The 21,827-nt window shown below is 42.0% G+C and overlaps 1 protein-coding gene across 15 annotated transcripts in view; it reads right to left on the reverse strand.

The window, feature by feature from the left end:
- Positions 1 to 21,827, reverse strand: part of TTLL5 (tubulin tyrosine ligase like 5) — a 315,903-nt gene that overhangs the window by 76,665 nt on the left and 217,411 nt on the right. For 14 of the 15 annotated variants that reach the window (XM_006052845.4, XM_025296474.3, XM_006052853.4 and 11 more), the window contains one exon: positions 4,337 to 4,551. In XM_006052845.4, the coding sequence (XP_006052907.4) occupies positions 4,337 to 4,551 (215 nt within the window). Of the gene's footprint in view, positions 1 to 4,332; positions 4,552 to 21,827 lie in introns of those variants that run through there. The other variant, XM_006052855.4, reaches the window with a different exon arrangement.

The raw sequence follows: 21,827 nt of genomic DNA on the forward strand, positions 1-21,827 counted from the left end.
CCATCACACTGCTGACCAAATGTTGAGGTCACATTAATTGGTGTTTGGATCAACATGCTCCTGGGTTTGGGATAGCTTTCCTGCCTCCTAATCCCTAGCAGCCTTTAGCAAAACACCACTGTCCTGGGTGCTGACACAGAATAGCAGTTGGCTTCGAATTCTACTGAGGTCACTCTGATGCAGAATATACTAAAACCTGGCAAGGAAAGGTAACTCCAGCTATTTAAAGAAAAGCCCTTTCGTTGAGTCTGGTGTTTCTCGTGCAGTTTTCTTTTCTCAGGGAAGTCCCAAGGTAAACAGCTTTGACCCTGCCTTTCCAAATTCATCTCTAGTCTCTGAGTTTTGCCCACATCCCTGGCAAACACTGATCTTCTCAGATTACTTTCTGTATATTTCCTGGAGAGTATGATTCTGGCTCTGAAAAAAAAGTCTTTTACAAGGAAGAGATGGTTCATATGCATGTAGTTGTTCAGCGGCTGTCATCCTTCCTAGTTAAGCTGCCTGCTTGGAAGAAATACCACAAATAGTTTTGAAAGGAGGATCTGAAGTTGGTACTAAATTATGAAGTGTTACAAACATTAGAGAGGAAAATCAAAAAAGGGTATTGGCACTGTGGAAAAGGCAAAAAAAAAAAAAATCTAAATCATTCTCTTCACAGAATTGACAAGTGAGATTTAGCTAAAGGAAATATAAGTCTATGAATCTGAGAACTCTAACAAAGAACTGCTGGGCCAAGAAAGGATGGGGAAAATGGCTGTAAAGAGTCAGGATTAAAAAACAAACGTGCTCATAAAAAAGCTTTCAATAGAACAGACTGAAAACAAGTTATTTTGGTTAATTATTCAGTGGGGACAGTGAGTTTTGTTTTACAGTTAGGAAATTGAAACCTTTAGAGGGAAAGTGACTAGACTATTATCATAAAGAAATAGGACCCCACTGTTCCGATTCTCAACTCCCTTTGCACCAAAATTCAAAAGACATTCCATCTTTTATGTTCTATTGTTTTCTAAATTCAACCCTCTAGGATGTGGAAACTTTGATGCTCTTGGAAATTGCTTCTATATTCGTCCAGTGCCAACTTCTGCACTAGGAGAGGTCTGAAGTTCAACCCAAAAACACAGGGCTTGGCACGGTCAAAAGCTCATTACAACTTCTAATTAGTTGTGTCTCTTGGGACAAATATGGCATTCCTGAGTGTGACTCAGTATCGCCAGTCATAACCGATCAGTCAGTCAGTTCAATCGCTCAGTCGTGTTCAACTCTTTGTGACCCCACGAATCGCAGCATGCCACACCTCCCTGTCCATCACCAACTCCCGGAGTTCACTCAGACTCACGTCCATCGAGTCAGTTCCTGATTAATATGAACCAAGCCCGCATCAAGGTGGCAATAAGCTCAAGCAAATGAAACAACACATTTTGTAGGAAGAAAGCAAAAAATTATGATTAACCACAACACCTAAAACTCATTTAGTATTTACCATGTACCAGGCACTGTATTTGTGCTTGACATTCATCAATTCATTTACTTCTCTTAATAACCCCGTGAGGCAGGTACTATTATCATTTCTATTTTAAACAGGAAACTGAATCACACAGATGTCAAGGAACTTGCTATGCTGGCTAGGAACAAGTACTTTGGAACAATAATAAGAATATGTCACCTGATACTTAGGATCCTGATTTCAGAAGCCATGAAAGGTTTCTCTAGATTAAAAATAACTTCAGCAATCCAATTGAAGTATGGCGTTTAGTTTATTGTAATGTATGGGAGACATTTTCTTTGTATTGCAGTATCTTCAAATGTACCATGGCAATATAGGATGTTAACATGGGGAAAACTTGGTGTACGTATCTTTATGTGTACTATCTTTACAACTTTTCCATAAATCTAAAATAATTCTTACATGAAAAGATTATTTCAAAAAACTTTATCTGGATGCTTCCTAGAAGGGAGAACTTTTCACTGAGTCAGTTCAGAGAAAAATAGTGCTATTCTTCTTCCTAAAAGTCTGAGAGCAGATTGAAAACAGGGGGGTCCTCAAGCCCTACATTTTTCATGTAAAGGAGAGGATGTTCAGGTCTCCACTAGCGCTAACTTATTTAGCTTCACAGACTTGTGCTAGAGTTTTAAAGGCAAATTGGAAACTATTTCCTGGAACAACGCCTCAACAACATGCCTTTTGATACTTGGATTATACTTTTTAAATTCTGAAGAAATCTTGTTTTTTCCCCCTCTTTTGTGCTTTCTTTTTTGGTGCTGAGCTGCTTCCGGTTTTCCCACACTCCTGCCTGTCAGAGACAAGAAACCACAAAAATGCAGCAGAGCAAAGCCTGTCCATAGAGCTGCAATTTCATCTGAGAAGTCTGAAGAGCTCTCCTGCCAGTAGTGAATTCAGGGCAGTGAGTGGGGTCCTCCAATGTCTGGCCTCGCTCCTGCCAACAGAGCACCCCTCTCCACCAGCACACGAACTTCATCGGCCACCACAGGCCATCTCAGCAATAACTGGAAAGACCACGGCAAACAGCACACTCGCAAATTCAACATTCATTTCCCCGCCTAACTGTGGGCTTTTCAAACCTGGGAAGGAGTGCGTGCTTTTGGAATGCTTATGATGGTTACTAAGACTTACAGAGGTCTGAAGTGTGCCAGGTATCGTTCTATGTACTTTACATATTTTAAGTCTGTTCATCTTTATCAACTGTCCTATGAAACAGATATTATCTCCACAAACAAGGGAAAAAATAATTCTAGGGGGTTGTGTTAGCTCTTCATTGCTGTCTTAGGCTCTCTTTAGTTGCGGCAAGCGGACTTCTCATTGGGGTGGCTTCTCTTGTTACCGAGCATGGGCTCTAAGCATGCAGGCTTCAGTAGTCATGTCTTACAGGTTAAGTTGTCCCACAGCAAGTGGGATCTTAGTTCCCAGACCCGGGATCGGACCCGAGTCCCCTGCATTGGCAGGTGGATTCTTAACCACTGGACCACCAAGGAAGTCCCCAAGTAAGGAAATTGAAGCCAAGAGTTTAAGTAAATTGTAACTTGTTAAAGATCTCGCATCAATAAAGTGTGAAGAGGGGTCTGACACAGAAAGTCAGGCCCCGGGGGCTGTGCCCTTAAGGAACCGAGAGGGGCCACACATCCTTCTTGTCGTGCCATCGGCTCTCAACGACAAACTGAACTGTCTACTGCTCCAGAGAGTTCTCTAAAGTTATTACGATGCCAGTTATTCCTAGAACAGTGCTTGGCACTTAGTAGGCACTGAATAAATATTTGCTGAATAAATGAATCTGGCAGCAGTATAATTAAAACAACCACAAGGGATTGCTTTTCAATCCAAATTTGGTTCATTATCCAAGGGGGCAAAAACACGAACTGTTTTTTCTGTGCCCTAGGATTCCTTTTTATAACTCAAGTTGATTTTGTGAAGGACAAATGAATGGGGAACCCCAAGGAGAGCAAGAGAAATATACAAATCTCTTCTAGGTGTTCATCCATCAGGGATTGCCTCCTCCTCCGGACAGCTTTGGTAAGTCTGACAGCTTTGGACAGCTTTGGTAAGTCCCCCAGTTTTAAATGGATAGGAGCTGCTAAAACCAACACTTTTTTGTTTTTTACCAGTCCATTTCTAGTTTTCTAGGGAAAATGGCTAGAGGTAGAGTGAAGAATGTGACCTACAACATGTATGTGATGCAGGGACAGAGATGTCTTTTTTTTTTCAGGTAAGACAGAAAGATGACAAAAGGTATTAGAAACATCGTTGCTCCACAGAGCCTGATGACTAATGTCAATGAAGTTAATTCATCTTATGAAATCTCAATCCTATGTCTTCCCTTTCAAATGCCTAAAAACAAATAAACAAGGGTGGAGGTGAGGGAAGAGTGCTGCATTTTACATGAAATTGAAAAGATCTAACTCTGTAGAATGACTGAAAGGAGAATACATCCCGGAGGAAGTTCCCCCCTCCAAGTCCACAGTTCAGCACTGTTCCCAGGTGTTGCGTCTGGCTGAGGCTCCTGCTAGAGGCCACAAGAGGCAGCTGGCAATGACCCTGAACCTGCCAGCTGCAATGCTCACCATCACCCTTGGCAAACTTAAAAGAGCAGTCTCTGCCCCTCTCACAGGGGGACAGCCTCGACGCTGGCCATGTTGTAATAGCTCCCCCGGTGATTCTAGCTTACAGCCAGGGCTGAGGAAACAGTTGGCCTGTATTCCCCATCAGGTGCTCTTTTCAACACTGCAGTACACATTGTCTTGAGCCTCCATAAATAAAGAGCATCGTTAGCACAGAATTGATACAACTCAGAAGGAACTGAACAGAAGAATTCCGAGAACTTACTTGGAAGCCCTTTGGGATGCTGCCTTTCTGAGGACTTGTTTGTGACTGGACGGGGGTTTGGGGACCAGGGAGGAGGAACTTGGAGGTGGCACCACTTTTTGTGGCAGAGTTGTTGGCTTCTGGCCACTGACTGTGGCGCTTGGAATTCTGCAAGCTGCACCATTGTTTATTGTCCATAAATTGGAGTTAGGTAGTGTCTGGCTGCCAAAGATCGCCTAGAGAAAAAGAAAAACAGAAGATTGATGGAGACATTCTTCACAGTCCGTTTGCTGTAAGTGAATAACAGGTTTGCAATCCTGAGGGGAGGACAAAAGGAAAAGGGAAACCATTCAAATGAAGCAACTTTAAAGAAAAAACACCTCCTCCAATAATGCCGTGCAGGTGTAGATTCAGAGAAGGGAAATCTCTTTTAGCAGAGAGTGGAGATGGTCTTGTTGAAAGTGCCCTGGGCTAGGACTCAGGGCAGCTGGGTACTATGAATTGTCCATAGACGTGAATTAGAGAAGCATTTGGTCTCTCCTGGTCTTAGTATTTCCCTTCATTGTTAAATTCAACAGGCATTTAATGAACGCCTCTTGTCGGATGTCAAGTACTAAAAATACAGCAGAGAACAAAAGTGACTTGAACCTGGCTCAATTCCAGCCCACTCAGAACTCTGAACTCCTCTGGAAGGTTTGCACCTTTGAGGAAAGAGAAGGACCCAGTGTGGAGTAGTAACATCTTGATGACCTAAAGATTAACATAAGACCTACACTTGGAAACACTTTCAAAGTAAAATTACAACATGAATACTGGTTATTATACATGAATACAAGATCACAACAAGGGTATTTTCGCTTAGAAGGTAAGCCAACAGATACTAAAAAAAGATCCCAAAATCACCATCCAGACATCACAAATACCAACACATATCTGTAGGAAGGATGTACACTTAATTTAATTGTACACTTCCTCAGAGAGAGGCTTAAAACAACTCTTGCAACTTATTTGCCTCATTATAAATAGGTTTTTTCTGTGTGTTACAAATTTTGTTACTGATTCTTGAAATATGTTAACACTGCTTTCAGTAGGCATGAAAGCTTTAAATATAAAAGGATATTAGGAAGAAAATATAAGTGAAAAAATACATAGGACTTTTTATTAAAAGGATTTCTGGCAATTGATTTCTACCTATAGGCACTACATTTCAAGAGGCAATGGGAGAAATGTCATTTTCTCGTGGCAAGGCCTGAAGGAATATCAGATGTTCTCAGGAGACATTCAGCTTCTAGGTAAACTACACTGGCAATATTTCTGTCCTTTATGAATTTTAGTTTTTGAGATATAAAAGATGAACTGAGTAGCTTTAGTAAAGAAGTGTTAACCAATCCTTCTACACTAATGCCTTGGAATGTCCCATTTCAGGAAAATGTGTCCAAAGGTCCCTGGTTGGGCAGATAAGGGGCAGCACAGGTAGTCGGCATTCTTGTGTGGAGGGAATGTGTGTGGTTGAGAGGCTTGACAAAGAGCAAAGTGATTTCAGAGGTGGATGCTCAAGGCAGTTTCTTACAGACCAACTGGACTGAAATGGTCCTCATCTCTGGAAGCCACCAGAGAGGGAACGAAAGAGTGGCTCACTCGCCTCTACCTCTGAGCAGAGGAGGGGCTCCAAGGAAGACCTGAGTCCAGGACAAAGCCTAGAGGGCAGGACTGCAGAGCGTGTACACGGGGCTGCACACGGGGATGCGGGCAGTGGGAGCAAGGGCGTGGGCCATCTGTAACCAAGGCGTGCAGCAGAGGCCAGCTTGCGGAACTGGCTCAAAAAGAAATCCACTCCTTTCAAGCACCATATCTAAGGGCCTGGGGAGGGAGGAGGGAGGAGGGTTCAGGATGGGGAACACATGTATACCTGTGGCGGATTCATTTTTGATATTTGGCAAAACTAATACAATTATGTAAAGTTTAAAAATAAAATAAAATAAAAAAAAAAAATCCATGGGAGAGATTCAATTGGAAGGAAGGAGGGTGGCAGGAAAGGGTGACCCCACGACCTCCCAATAAGTGAGCTTAGACTGAAGAGTGCTTGCAAGATGCCTTGCTCAGCGTGGGGAGGAAGCCGGAACTGACCATGAGGGCTGACGAGGTCTACGCTGGCCCTCTATAAACACATTCACTGGATGAGAAGCAGAGGAGGAAAACCACTGTAAGTGAAGAACTCGTGGAAATAAAAACACTCTTTATTGAGTTAGGTTTTCACACAGTGACGGAACTGCCATCAGGAAGAACATCTATTCAATACATGTTGCCATGGTGACAATAAATATATCTTTATATATAAAAATAAACATATCTTTACATGCCAATACACACACACAAAGATATATACCATGTTGGTATCTGCACAGAACAATTCTGAAAGGATTAAAAACAAAAACTGGCAGCCTCCATGGAAAAGAACTGGTTAGCTAGGGGTTAGGGGAAAAGGGAAACCAATTTTTGACTATATATCATTTGTGTCTTTTTGAATTTTATACCATCTAAATGTAGTTATTTATTCTAAAAATAAATTATTGAAAAGTCAAAAGTAAGTCAAGTTCTAATAAGATGTGAGCAGGCAGCAGATTAACTTTCTAAGTATAAATCAAAATATCAAATGAAGCCCAGCTGGTTCGAGGACTCGCCATTAGACTGTGCTGAAGAAGGAATTGACTGTTCAACACTTACTATGGCTTCAAGACCAGATCAGGTCATCAGCGACAGGCAAAGGCTCATCGAAGTGGAAAGAAACATGGCTCTACAGTCAGATGTGACAAGTGGTTAAGGCGTGACAAGTCAGACATGCTCAGTCGTGTCTAACTCTTTGCGACCCCATGGACTGTACCCTGCAAGGCTCCTCTGTCCGTAGAATTCTCCAGCAAGAACACTGGAGTGGGTAGCCATTCCCTTCTCCGGGGATCTTCCCAACCCAGGGATGGAACCCAGGTCTCCCTCATGGCAGGCAGTCTCCACCAGCTCAGCCACCAGGGCAGCCCATAGTCGGGTGTGCCTGGACTCAGATGTAGGCTCTGTCACTTATAAGTTGGGTGACCTTTCAAGTTACTTAACCTCTCTGAGCTTTAGCTTTCTCATCAGCAATTATAATCACTTGGCTGGACTGCGGGGGATTAGATGAAGATCAATAAGTAAACGTAGCCCAGGCACTCAGTAAAGGTTTCCTGAAATAAATCAAAGCCCCAGGCACACAGCAGAAACTGAAATGCCCCCTTTCTTCCCAAACTACCACCTCAGTTTACTGAGGAACCAAGCGGTGGCTGACATACGAGTCTGCTTATCTGCAGTGACTTGTGAATGGTGGTTGGTTCTGTGTTTTCCAGCGTATTTTTCCAGTCTTATGACGATGCTCACTAGCTGCAAAAGCAAACTCATAAACTGAAAGCACATGTGTAGGTTCCCCAGATCATGTTTACGCAATTCTTTCTGGCAGAACAGCCTTTTTCTCTTCTAAACACTTATAAAACTGCATTCATATCTGTCTTATCACATCTAGCACAATGACCTTGTATCACAGCCACTTATACACATACTTTTTTCTGTGTCTGGACAACACATACTGGAAATGCCTGCCTTTGTACCGGATTAATTTTTGTTTCACTAACAGTGCCAAGAAGACTGACTTGTGTACAAATGGTGCTTAATAAACATTTACTCCATAAGTGAAGAAAAAAAACTTCATATTATACCAACTACTAAATTCCTACACAAAAAAATTGACAAGTTTGTGTTTACATAGAGATGCAATCTCGTTGTAGGACCGTTCTCTGGAGTTTGAATAGTGAAAGTGCCTTCAACTTACACTCAGCCACAATACATAAGTTAAGCCCTTCTTCAGATTCCAAATGAAAATAAATTCACCTTCCTAGACGCACATACTGTGGCAGGACCTCAGACACTTGTTCCATAGTAATAAGATGGGTCTTTACCTCAAAACCACAAAATAAACCAGGAGAATTTATTGCTTAGGAGACTCACTTGCCTGGATACTAATAATTCTTCTTTTCTTCCCTCCAAAACTATCCTGATTTTGTTTGGGTAAAAACACGTGCCCACCTAGAACATTCTATTTCCCAGTCCCTCCTGCACCTTGAGATAACCCTGTGACCTGGTTCTGAATGGTAAATAGAGAAGTTTCCAGGTGCAGTTCTGGGAAAACTCTTCAAAGGGGGCAGGCTGGGCTGCCCGGTGCACAGCTGTTTTCCTTTACCGTTGTTCTTCACCCCGAACATGGCCCTCTACTTAGAAGCAGCCAAGGTGGAAGTCCCCTGCTAAGGACTGCAGAGGATAAAGACAGGAGGAGCATGGGTTCCTGACTGCACCACGGACTTTAGGAGCACCTCTATCTCTAGATACCTGGTTATACAAGGGAAAGAAAATAAATCTTTAACTTGTTTAAACAGCCATGGGTGGGAAGTGTTCTATTATATGCAGCCAAATGGAATCCTAACTGAGCTGAGATACAATTCTCAATCTACCAAAGAGTCAAGCTTGTTTCAGCTTCAATATAACAAAAATATAACTGCATCTCAAAAATAGCAGAGAGTCTTCCCAAATACAGTAAAAAGCTTCTAGGTTCTCATTTGTCATTTGGGGACCATACACTCATAAACTGAATGGATAATGAAATTATTGTAATTCTATGCCATCCAAAATTCCCCAAAGTCAGTAATGTGTCAGACAAGTTCCCAAGTGCTGCACCAAAGCCAAGGCTAAGTGGAATGAGACTAAAGTAATCAGAACTGATGAGAAGAAAACCAGAAAGTACTCAGGCAAAGATAAAAGAAGACATATAGATGTGTGTAGAATATTGGCGGAAATCAGCCTCCCCAAACCCCACCCGCCACCTCCCCAACCACAGCCTGTATTGACCCTAATCCTACAAGTCTACCACTATGACAGATTATGTGAACTGTTTTGTCCTGGTATTCATTCATAAATAAACAGGAGCATTATATAAAGTTCTCGCCATGTAATTCCTAAGAACTGTGAGGTCGGGACAGAGTGTCAGCACCCTGCACTTGCGGGCTAACCCAGGGTGGGGCCTGCGCTGCCATCGGTCACTGGCCTGGGAACGTGAAAGCTGTATCAGCACCAGCCTCCACTCAAGACCTGGTCAACACACACACAGGCCTTTGCTTCTTTATTGGGTGTGGGAAACAGCAATGCTTCGGCAAGGACACTCAGAGAAAACCACAGTTGGAGGCTTGGCTTGGCCCCAGACAAAAGAGTGGAAAGGCCCTCCTTCTCCCACAACAGAAGGGTAATCATGGGTGGGAAGGAGGAATCTGTGATAGACAGAACACAGACTGCAACTTGGAAGGTCACAGGGAAGCAAGATCTGGGTTCTCTTACTTGAAAGATAATATCATTCAGAGATTAAATTCTGGGAGGTTGTGTGGTGTATGTGTGTGTTTTAATGCCTTCCAGAGAAACACCCCTTTCAGTCCTGACTCAGGCTTCTTGGTGATGGAGTATAACTGGATGCCTCCCTGCAGAGAAATAACTTTCTAAATTCATTTTCTAAAAATTAAGGTAGATGAAGCAGGCAAATATGAATCTCTATTTGAGTGGGTTAACGTCACTTTGTACCCCTTTTTCTCTGCTATCAGAACAGTAAACATTTTAGGCATCATTCTCCCCATGTGAGATTTTATCCTAACTTGGATAAAGTTCCCATAACATAGCTTCTAGTTCTGGCAACTCAAGTACTGGATGGTTTATCTCCCTGAGAAGGTAAGATGCTAATCACTCATCTTTACTACAACCAGGCTGAGAGTTGCTCAACGCAAAGAACACATTACGTGCAACCATATAATGCTATAGAAAAAGGCAGGGGGATAGTGCTGTGCTTAGCCGCTCACTTGTGTCTGACTCTGTGACCCCGTGGACTGTGTAGCCCGCCAGGCTCCTCTGTCCATGGAGATTCTCTAGGCAAGAATACTGAAGTGGGTTGCCATGCCCTCCTCCAGGGGATCTTCCCAACCCAGGGATCAAACCCAGGTCTCCTGCACTGCAGGTGGATTCTTTACCGTCTAAGTCACCAGGGAAGCCAGGGAGAGGGTAAGGGTAGCTATATCTATTTTGGCAAAATCAAGCTTCCAAAAGGTCTTCATCTCATCCTATATGCAGTTCTTGGCTGTCTTCATTTCACAGTGTTTGTCAGCTGGGGCAAGTCTGAAACCTGAGCAAGATAAAGAGTACAACTTTCAGTACTGCAACCAGCGGTGGGTAATGCCAGGACCTCAACAGGGATGACACAGAAACCCCGAAGACGCTCTGGTTCATACAGCGAGAGACGGATGACCTGGGCACTGAGACAGGACTTTGAGATGCCAAAGAGATCTGAAAGTCCTCTGGCATTCCCTCTTATTTCTAAAACCAGTTAAGAATTTTTTCTCCTTTAGCAACGAGGAAAGAAGGCTCTTCTTAGTAGTTCCAGTGACCTATTCTAAAGGATGTGAATACAGGTGCTTACTGGGACAGAACAATTGAGAAGAGAGTATTATTCAGAATTCTCTGAAAACACTGTGCTTCAGGCAGCCCCTAAATCAGTTGTACCTAACAACATTTGAGCAACAATGCAGGCCATGAAAAAGAGATATTCAAATATACTTACAGGCTTCAGGCTTCCTGCAACTAAGCATACAAAGATACCAACAGTGTCTCTCGGTTGATTTCTCAGTAGTATTGAGACACTTGAACAGATCTTGGGCTAGGTGTGTGTTACAAAGTCCTACTATGAGGCAGCTGGCTAAGGCCAGGGCTGCAGCCCATGGTCACAAAGCTACCTAGCCCTCAGACATCACATTCATGACATTCCCTCACTAGCGGCCCCATCACCCAACCAAATGACAGTCGTACTTTGGGAGAGGCTTACATTCTGAGGGCAAATTTGGACTCCAATGACTGTAGACTCTGCATTGCTTTCTATGTTTTCCTCCCTCAATGCTCAGAAATATTTGGCACACTAATGGTTTTTTGAAACACGTTCACTAAAAAAAAGGAAAGCTGTTTTAAAAGTCATTTCGAATTCCATTCTCTGATCACCTAAATAGTAATATTTAGTAGACTTTTTTCTGTGTATAATCACCTATTTTCTATGCATATTATACAGTATTTCTGTGGGCTTACAAAAATTGGTATATGATATCTGATTTTTCTGAGACTTTTTTTTTCATTCAAATATCTATCTTGAGCATTTGGTTCCATATCTATAATGGTAGATCTAGATCACTGTTTTTAACGGCTATCTATTTTCTACTGGGCTTCCCTGGTGGCTCAGTGGTTAAAGAATCTACTTGCCAATGCAGGAGGCGTGGGTTCGATCCCTGAGTTGGGAAGATCCCCTGGAGAAGGAAATGGCAACCCACTCCAGTATTCTTGCAGGCGAAATTGCATGGACAGAGAAGCGTGTCAGGCTACAGTCCATGGGATCACAAAAGAAGTCAGATATGACTTAGCAACTAAATAACATTTTGTATTACAGTTTATCATAATTTACATCACCAACAGTAGAATACTATAAACTAACACAGTAGATCTATATACACAATTAAGGAACTAAGTTTCCAATACAACAGGTAGGAAAAAGTAGGCCCCCTAAAATTTTATCCTTTCATTTTGAAACCACACACACACACATACAGAAGTTTTCGCCAGGTTAATTCTCTATTTAAGAACAGTGTTGTGATAAACATCATGTTATTTCTACCTTTTGATATATGCTGGATCATTTCCTTAAAATAATTTCCTTGAAACAGAATAGCTAAGATCAGAAGGCTGCTGCTGCTTCTACATCTTTTTTAATACATATTCTCAAATTGCCCTCTGTAAAGGTTGTACCAATTATATTTCCATCAGTATGTTTGGAAGAATAACTGCCTTACCTGTCCTTGATTATTATAAGCAAACACAACATGTCCTATGGAAAGCTGGCTCCTAATTTGTTGCTAATGCTGTTTCTCTTTTTCTCTAATGTTTATAAGACATTTATGCTTTTGGACAAAAATATTATTTTTTTAACCATTTTACCATGGTACTATTAATCACTCTTTTTACTCTTTCTCCTCATGTCTCTCTCTAGCAATAATTTGCATATAATTTCCTGCTGTCCAAATAAGTAAATATTAGTTTTTAAAAATGTAGCTAATTAGTATTTTATGAGCCTTGAACTTCTAAACCACCTTCTTAAATATCATTCAAACCAATTTCTCCTTCTGGCATGAGGGGTTTGACTAAAATCCCAAGTTGAGATTATAATGCTATGGACATGTGCATGCATGCTCAGTCACTCCATCATGTCCAGCTTTGCAACACCATGGACTGTAGCCTGCCAGGCTACTCTGTCCATGGGATTTTCTGGGCAAGAATACTGGAGTGGGTTGCCATTTCCTTCTCCAGGCAATATACCCGACCCAAGGACTGAACCTGCATCTCTTGAGTCTCTGCATTGGCAGGTGAATTCTTTACCACTGAGCCACCTGGGAAGCCCCACAGATATGTACATTTAAGGTTAAAAGTAATATACAATAGAAGATATGTCTGCATCTTCAGGTTCATTGAAGTCTTATTTGCAGTAGCTAAGGTGTGGAAGCAATCTAAATGCCTATAGACTGATGAATGGATAAATGTATATACATATGACAGAGTATCATTAAGCCTTAAAAAATAAAGAAATCCTGCCATAAACTACAAAAGGTGAACCTTCAGGATATTATGGTAAATGAAATAAGCCAGTCACTAAAAAATAACATGACATGATTTAAGTGATAAGAGGAATCCAAAGTAATCACATTCACAGGAACACAAAGTGAAGTGGTGAATGTCAGAGGCTGGGTGGGGGCTGGAGCTGCTCAATGTGTGCGGAGTTTCAGTTACACAAGATGAAAACGTTTAATAATCTGCTGTACAAACACGTGAACAGTTAAAAATACTGCACAATAAATGAAAATCTCTGAGAGGGCAAATTTATGCTATGTGTTTCTTACCACAATGAAAAACAAAGTAATACATAACAGTAAGAGCAACACATTTTTATGGAGCTTTTAGCATGGTCAGCATTGCTCTAAGTGCTTTACATATTGTATCATAGAACGTTCCCAACCATTTATGGCGGGTCCCATCATCACTTCCATCTACAGAAGAAATCAGAGCACAAAAAGCTTCCATGGTCTGTCCATGATGGCAAGTCCTGGGAGGAGTCTTATTCCATGGCCCCACTATACTACACTGCCTTCCTCGTTTAGGCAATGGCACCCCACTCCAGTACTTGCCTGGAAAATCCCATGGGCAGAGGAGCCTGGTGGGCTGCAGTCCATGGGGTCGCGAAGAGTCGGACACGACTGAGCGACTTCACTTTCACTTTTCACTTTCACGCATTGGAGAAGGAAATGGCAACCCACTCCAGTGTTCTTGCCTGGAGAATCCCAGGGGCAGGGGAGCCTGGTGGTCTGCCGTCTATGGGGTCGCACAGAGTCGGACACGACTGAAGCGACTTAGCAGCAGCAGCAGCACCCCCTTTTTACATCAACTCCATTGAAGTTAAATCTATCTCCCTTCCAAAGCAAAATTAAAGCAAACCTAGCAATGTGTCCAACTTTTACCAGATACATTTAAAAGACAGAGATTTCACTTAATTCATTCCAAGAAAAAACGGTTAAAAAAAACTTGTGCATAAGCAAATCTTTGTTACTTACTTGGAAAGTTAAAGTGTGCAAGAATATGTGTGTGTGCATGCATAATAAATAAAGGTAACCTCAAAAGATCACCCATGACCCCAGACTGAGAGTTCAATTGGTTAAAAAAATAACTCATAGCCTTACTTTCAATTGTCTCTTTTATCTTTTATTTACTAGTAGTTTTAGGGAATTATTTCTATATCAGTGCCCTTGTTCTCCTAATAATGTGTTTGCCTCATATCTTCTGATGAGTAAATGAAATAATTAGACAAATAATCTCTATGTTCCTTTACAACTTTAAATTCAGTTTCTAAATAACTTGCCTTTGTCTTCAAATGTATAGTTTATTTTATTTGGCTCAGAATATCACACATTGACCTACTGTTTATCTTATATAAACTTTGCTGTCATAGAGCTATTAAGTTTTTTTCCTGTGGCTGCATCCATCACGGATGGATGGGGTTCTTTATGTTTAAAGATGAAGTCTTTCATCATTTCACACAAAGTTACTGCTGTGAGTCCCTCATATGCCCACAGAAAAACAGAAAAAAGCCAGAGGTCAGAGAGTGAGGGGAGGGAAGGAAACTGGCCACCAGGCAACTGCAGCAGAACCCACATTTTAAGGGTATACGGCAAACAAGGCCAATACCAAGCAGCTGGTAGGTGAATAGCTGTCTCTTAGCATAACTAAACCAAATGGGGTTTTGAGTTTTGATTCACTGTATTGACCTTTTATTTCATATTTGTGTGTATGGATGTATAGCAGCAGAAACAATAAAACTCGAATGCCTTATCTGACTGATAATAAATGTATAAAACAAGGAGAAAATGAAGTGTCACTCATGGGGGAGGGAGGGAGAGTGGAAAAGGGCTTTAGAACCCTCTGACCTGGCTTGTCTATTATAACTGCAATAAAACTAGCTGTACAACCTTGTGCAAGTTACTTAAAGTTTTTGAGCATCAATTTCCTCATTAGTGGAACGGAGATAATACTACATCTAGCATACAAAAGGCACTCACTATACACCTATTTCCTTGCTCTCACCTTCCTCCTTCCAAGCAACAGCTTAGAAAACACTCTGGTAATAACCAGGGGATTTCTATCACTAGTAGTAATGAATCAGCATAATGAATTGATTTCTCTATTGTAACAGTGCATTAAGAATCAGATTTCTATGAAATCTATTGAGGAAGCAAGCATAATACAATCATGCAAAAGTGTCATCTGTGGTATTCACATCTGCAGATACCTGTCGTGTTTCCTGACAGCCTTCTCAAAAATACCAGCATAGAAATAAAATTTAAAAAATATGACCAATAACAAAAACAGGGTTGAAAGGACAAATTGATCACTGAAGAGATAATTCCTATGTTATTAACAACCCACACATTGAATCTTCAAACTCATAGAACATATTTCAGGACGCTGCAAGAACAATCCCACTACTGGGCATATACCCTGAGAAGACCATAACTCAAAAAGACACACATAGGCCTCAACGTTCACTGCAGCACTATTTACAAAAGCCAGGACATGGAAGCAACCTAGATGTCCACTGACATATGAATGGATAAACATGTGGTACATACATACAATGGAATACTACTCAGCCATAAAAAGGAACAAAATTGAGTCATGTGTAGTGATGTGGATGAATCTAGAGCCTATCATACAGAGTGAAGTAAGTTAGAAATAGAAAAACAAATACAGTATATTAATGTATATATATGAAATCTAGAAAAATGGTACCAATGAGCCTATCTGCACGGCAGGAATAGAGACCCAGATGTAGAGAATGGACTTGTGAAACAGTGGAGGAAGGAGAGGGTGGGACAAATTGACGCAGGAGCACTGACATATATACACCGCCACCATGTAAAACAGCCAGCCAGTGGGGAGTTGCTGCGCAGCACAGGGGCTCAGCCTGGTGCTTTGTGATGACCTAGAGGAGTGGGAGAGGGGGATGGGAGGGAGGCGAAAGGGGGAGGGCGATATGTATACACATGGCTGATTCACGCTGTTGTACAGCAGAACCCAACACAATATTGTAAAGCAATTATACTCCAATAAAAAACCAAAAAACTCAGTGGTCCCTGACATTGTTCCTAAATAATAAAAGTACAACGGAAGGTAGAATGTGGCCATTTCTAAGAGTTTTAAGCCCTGGAACACCTTTTTTAAGGTGTGCCACCTGGGAAGCGTGATAATACATCTATTACTTATTGCATGCCTGAATATTGTCAGAGATGTAACATAGAGCATGATAGCCAAGAGCTTGGATGCTGGAGGCTGACCTGCCTGGATTCAAAAACCCCAGCTCCTTCATTTATTTGTCACTTTTTTGAGCCTGGGAAAGCCACATACGTGATGCTCTGTTTTTATAAGAGGGCAGTTGTGAAGATTCACTGTGATTATACAAATACCACTGCAGGTTTAGCGCTTGGGCACATGGAAACATCCTGAGGAATATGATCCTCACGAAAACCCACAGATACACATTATCGTCCCCACGTTAGAGATGAAGAAACCAAGGTTCAACGAGGTTTAAAGAGCTTGGCGCAGGTCATGGGCTCAGGTTGAAACAGGATTATCTGACTCCACAGCCTGTCCACAGTGCCTGTTTCTGAACAGCTGAATGCGGTTTTATGTGTATTATCACATATTTTGAATGGCGTGTCATTATGGAAGAAGAGGTTAGTTTGGGCAAAATCTGCTACATTGAATGGCTCTAAGACAATCATAATCATAAACAAGCTAGATGAATTCCCAATAAAGGTCAGAAGGAAGTATAAAATTGAACAAAAGATCCCCAAACCAAATGAAAACAACACAAAACAAAACAGAGCAGCAGGAGGTTAGGAAGGTCAAATCAGCCTGCTCCAGGAACTTAAGCACTGGCCTGAGGTTGTGCCCAGACCACCCCCCTAATCCCCATGCCCAACCGCCCTCCCAGATGCTCTTGTTGGAAAGACCTAGAAAGACTCCCCCTGCAGAGCTGGTCTGCTTGCTGGCTCTCCCTGGGTCAGGCTGAGGAGCTAGCATGTTATTGCTGGCTGCCTGGAAAAGCCTGGGTGCCTGCTGCCTCCCCCTCCCCCACAACACAAACACAGCGGCGAAGGCTGAAGTGCTCATTGCTGAAGGGGGGTGGCGGGGGGAGGGCGGGCGGTGTGTATGCACAATTTTTCTAGACACATGCAATGAACTTTTAGGAGCAGAATAACAAGACTTGGCTGGGTTTATATGGGAATCCTTCCCACACCTGTGAGGCTGTGCTTATATACACACACGCGGTTAGCAAAAAGCTCATTACACACGGCACCCAAGATGTTGCTATCGTACTGAAAGACCCCTTCGAGTGGACACTGAGCTGCCCCCCGCCCTGCTTGTCTCGGGATGTTAGTCTCTATTGGCCCTCACCGAACCTAGCTGAGGTGAAATTGGGGATTTAGGATGAGGAAGGAAGGCAGACAGAGAGGAAGAACCAGAGGAACTGAGGATGTAAGGTTTTCTCCTACCCTGAGTTCCTTTGCAAAGTTAAAAATTACATCTACTAAAAATTGAAGGGCTTTGGAAACCAGTGAAAAATTAAGGTGTACTTAAAATCCTCTCTCTCCCACTCTGTTGTTAAAAGAAATATCAGCAGTTCTGCCTCCACCATCAAAATATCCTTAATTTTTCAGCTTTTGGGGCTTTTTTTTTTTTTTTTTTTCCAGACTGGAGTAGGTAGAGGAGAGAGTGGGAGGGCAAGAGGATGGGGGTTGGGAGCAGAGCTTTAACAAAGAATCACTTTAACAGAAACTACTGAGTAATCGCTCTGCCCTGGGCCAAGAATAACATCAGCTCGATGTTGGCAATTAGAATCAGGTCAGTCGGGCCTCACAGCTGGTGCAGCCCTCCTTGCAGACCCCAGCAGGGAGGGCTACTCATGCTGATGTCACCAGCAGTCACTGCTGCCCAAGAAGGTCCCCCCGCTCAGCTGACAGAGAAGTTTTTTTTTTTTTTTTAATCCTTCTCCTTCGAGGGCAGGAAGCCAGTCTGAGAAGGAAGTGGGAAGCAGTGAGAGAAACCAGAGAGAAGACACCCTGGGATACATCAAGACATAGATTCATTGAACCACCCTTAGATGGCCAAGATCCCGCAACTTCCTCAGCCATCCTGCAACCCATTTTAAATGAATGAATATACCTTAAAGCCCATGGAATAGTGCTTGGACCACCATATGTGCTTATTAAGTGCTGGCCATTCTTACTTAAACAAAGAGGGAGGAATCTGTGCCGTTACTTATCTCTCGTCCCTCATAAAACTGGAATCCTGAGAGCAGTGGTTGCTGGGCAAAATGTACCCTGATAAGAGGAATGAACAGGAAGTTTTCAAGTTTGGAAAACTTATTCATAAGGAAGCTGTGGTAGATGAAGTGAAAAAGATGGAAACAAAGTTCCTATTAAAAAAAAAAAATGCCTGAAGTTTTATAAGGGCAACACTAAGTTTAACAAAACCAGCCTCCCTTCCAAAAGACACAGGACAAATAATGAAAAGGAGATACTTCTAATCTCTTTCTCTCTAGCTCAGTGGTTCTCAGAAGTCTTGGCATCATCTGGGAACTTAGAAATGAAAATTATTGACACCCATCCCAAACCTTGAACTATAAAGAATAATGAGCACTGAAGAATTGATGCTTTTGAACTGTGATGTTGGAGAAGACTCTTGAGAGTCCCTTGGACTGCAAGGAGATCCAACCAGTCTATCCTAAAGGAGATCAGTCCTGGATGTTCATTGGTGGGACTGATGTTGAAGCTGAAACTCCAACACTTTGGCCACCTGATGCGAAGAGCTGACTTCTTTGAGAAGACCCTGATGCTGGGAAAGATTGAGGGCAGGAAGAGAAGGGGATGACAGAGGATGAGATGGTTGGATGGCATCACCGACTCAATGGACATGGGTTTGGGTGGACTTCGGGAGTTGGTGATGGACAGGGAGGCCTGGCGTGCTACGGTTCATGGGGTCGCAAAGAGTTGGACACGACTGAGAGACTGAACTGAACTGAACTGATCCCAAACCTACTGAATCAGAAATGGTGTCAGAGAAGCAACTGATGTTTTAACAGACCCTTCAAGGAATTCTGGTGCTCAAAACCAAGGGTTTGCAAACCAGGGCTTGCAGGCCAAATCCAGCCTGCCATGTTTTTCATTTTTAAAATTATTTTATTTATTTATTCTATTTTTGGCTGTGCTAGGTCTTTGTTGCTGCACACGAGCTACCCCCTAGTTGTGGTGTGCAGGTTTATTGTGGTGGCTTCTCTTGCTGTGGAGCAGAGCTCTAGAGCACGCAGGCTTTAGCAGCTGTGGCACGTGGGCTCAGTCGTTGTGACTCCTGGGCTCTAGAACACAGGCTCAGCAGTTGTGGTGCACGGGCTTAGTTCTGCAGCATGAGCCATCTTCCTGGGTCAGAGAGGGAACCTGTGCCTCCTGCACCGGCAGATGGAGTCTTTACCACTGAGCTACCAGGGAAGCCCCCTGCCATCTGTTTTTGTAAAGAAAGTTTTAGTGGAAAACAGCCATACTCATTCATTTACATGGTCTATGGCTATTTTCCTTGGCAGAGCTGAGTAGTTACCACAGACCCTATGTACAGCTTGTAGCACCTAAAATATTTACTTTATGGCCATTTACAGGAAAAGCTTGCTGACCTCTGCTCTGATTTAGAACCGTGTTTTTATAAACTGCTCATAGTTTCAATTTTATCTTGTTTTGTTTATCATGTTCTCTATCAAATGACCGGATCATACCTATTTCCTTGTGCCTCTGGCCTGGAAGCCTCTGCCAACGGCTCCAGGTGACTTTCTTCTCCCAGGTCCATATTACAGGACCAGTCTTTTGTATGAGTGAGTCAGTAACACGGCAACTTCTAGACTTATGATTGAAAATCTAGACAGAGGTGAGGATCAAAGCTTACACTGCATGAATGGTTAGAGATGCCAATTTCCAAACTCATATCCTGAATCAGTTTTCCTTCCTGAAAGCTTCAAAAAGCTAAGCACAAAAGGGATAGACAACTTCCTTTGAATGCAATGCAAGAAAGGCTGCATGATTTTTCAACAATATTTTTAGGAGATCACTATGAAAGACACTGTCCATGTATAATAGTAGACTAGAATACAATATAGTATGTGTATGTATTAGTCACTCAGTCGTGACAAACTCTTTGAGACGCCATTGACTGTAGCCTGCCAGGCTGCTGTGTCCATGGAATTCTCCAGGCCAGAATACTGGAGTGGGTTGCCATTCCCTTCTCCAGGGCATCTTCCTTACTCAGGGATTGAACCAGGGTCTCCTGTACTGGAGGCAGATTCTTTATTGTCTGAGCCACCAAGGAAGCCCCACAATACTGTACAAGGTCCCTTTTAATGTCCTATTCCATAAACATGCTTCTCTTGTGAATGAATACTAGGTAAATCAGATTTCAATTCTATCCACTGCTCTCAAACAGGAGCAGGAAATGGCAACCCAATCCAGTGGTCTTGCCTGGAGAATCCCAGGGACAGGGGAGCCTGGTGGGCTGCTGTCTATGGGGTCGCACAGAGTCAGACACGACTGAAGCGACTTAGCAGCAGCAGCAGCAGCTCTCAAACAGGCAATTAACCAAATTGTTACTTATATCAATGGCTGTCTACACTTTGGCAACTTGAATCCAAAGCATAAGAAGTTCATCAGAGAAATCATCTCTATCTAAAGGGGTAACCCAAGGACAGACATATAGGCCACACAGAGAAGGCAAACCCTGTTTCAGGCAATCATTTGGTTGTAATTTATAAAGGTATAATCACAAGCTGAGCTAAAAGTAGAGGCTTAAAAATCTAATACGGCTTTGCTCTTTTTGTGGAGTATTTCTAAAAATCCTCTGAAATAAAGTGCTCTAAGTTACTAAATATTCTTCATGTTATAACATTTAATAACTTATTTGCTATTTTAGTAGTTATAAACTCTTCAAGCTAATAGAATGTAGTTTCTTTCACTCTCTCCCACAGTCCCAAACTTCACCCCTACTCATTTTTACCTAAATCAACCATGGATTAGAAGAACAGGGGGAAAAAATAAAATGATGTTATAAACATATATAAAATTATGATAAATGATGTTCTGTTCCCTCTCCAAGAGACACGAGATTAACTCCCTTCTTGGGAGTTCTGACTTCTCCCTAAAACAGGTATTCTGACAGATTCTAAAAAACATATTTTCCATATACTTCATAGTTCAGTGAAACTAGGTCAGTATAATCCTCAGTGAAAAAAAAGAAAATCCACACAAGAATAGCAGTACTCTGAGTTTTCAAAGGAATGTGAGTTGCTGGAAGCTAATCAAAAGAATGAGAAGGACTTAGAAATGAAGCAGTTTCTAAAAGTGAAAATCAGCAAAACTGCCTTTTCCCTCAAAACTTTCAGTGCTCTGCAATCACCTCCTTTTTTTTTTTTTTTAATCATCCACCATTTCAGGGTATGGGAGCATTAAAAGGGACGAACTGTCTAGATTCTACTCAAATAAGGGAAATACGGCTATGTATATTTCCACTATCCAGCATCTGATTTGGCATTCTTAAGTAATCCAAACTGCATGGGGTTCAGAAGTTTTAAAAGTTTTAAGAAATTTACACAGATTAAAAAAAAAAAAAAAAAAAAAAACCTAAAATATACTGTGGGAAAAAATAAAAATGGAGTTGTTGCTAAGAGCAGTCTCTAAAATGAAGCCAGGAGGCCACTGAGGAAGTGTGGCTTCTGCACATCTCA

This window comes from Bubalus bubalis, chromosome 11, assembly GCF_019923935.1.
Source record: "Bubalus bubalis isolate 160015118507 breed Murrah chromosome 11, NDDB_SH_1, whole genome shotgun sequence".
Classification (NCBI taxonomy): domain Eukaryota; kingdom Metazoa; phylum Chordata; class Mammalia; order Artiodactyla; family Bovidae; genus Bubalus; species Bubalus bubalis.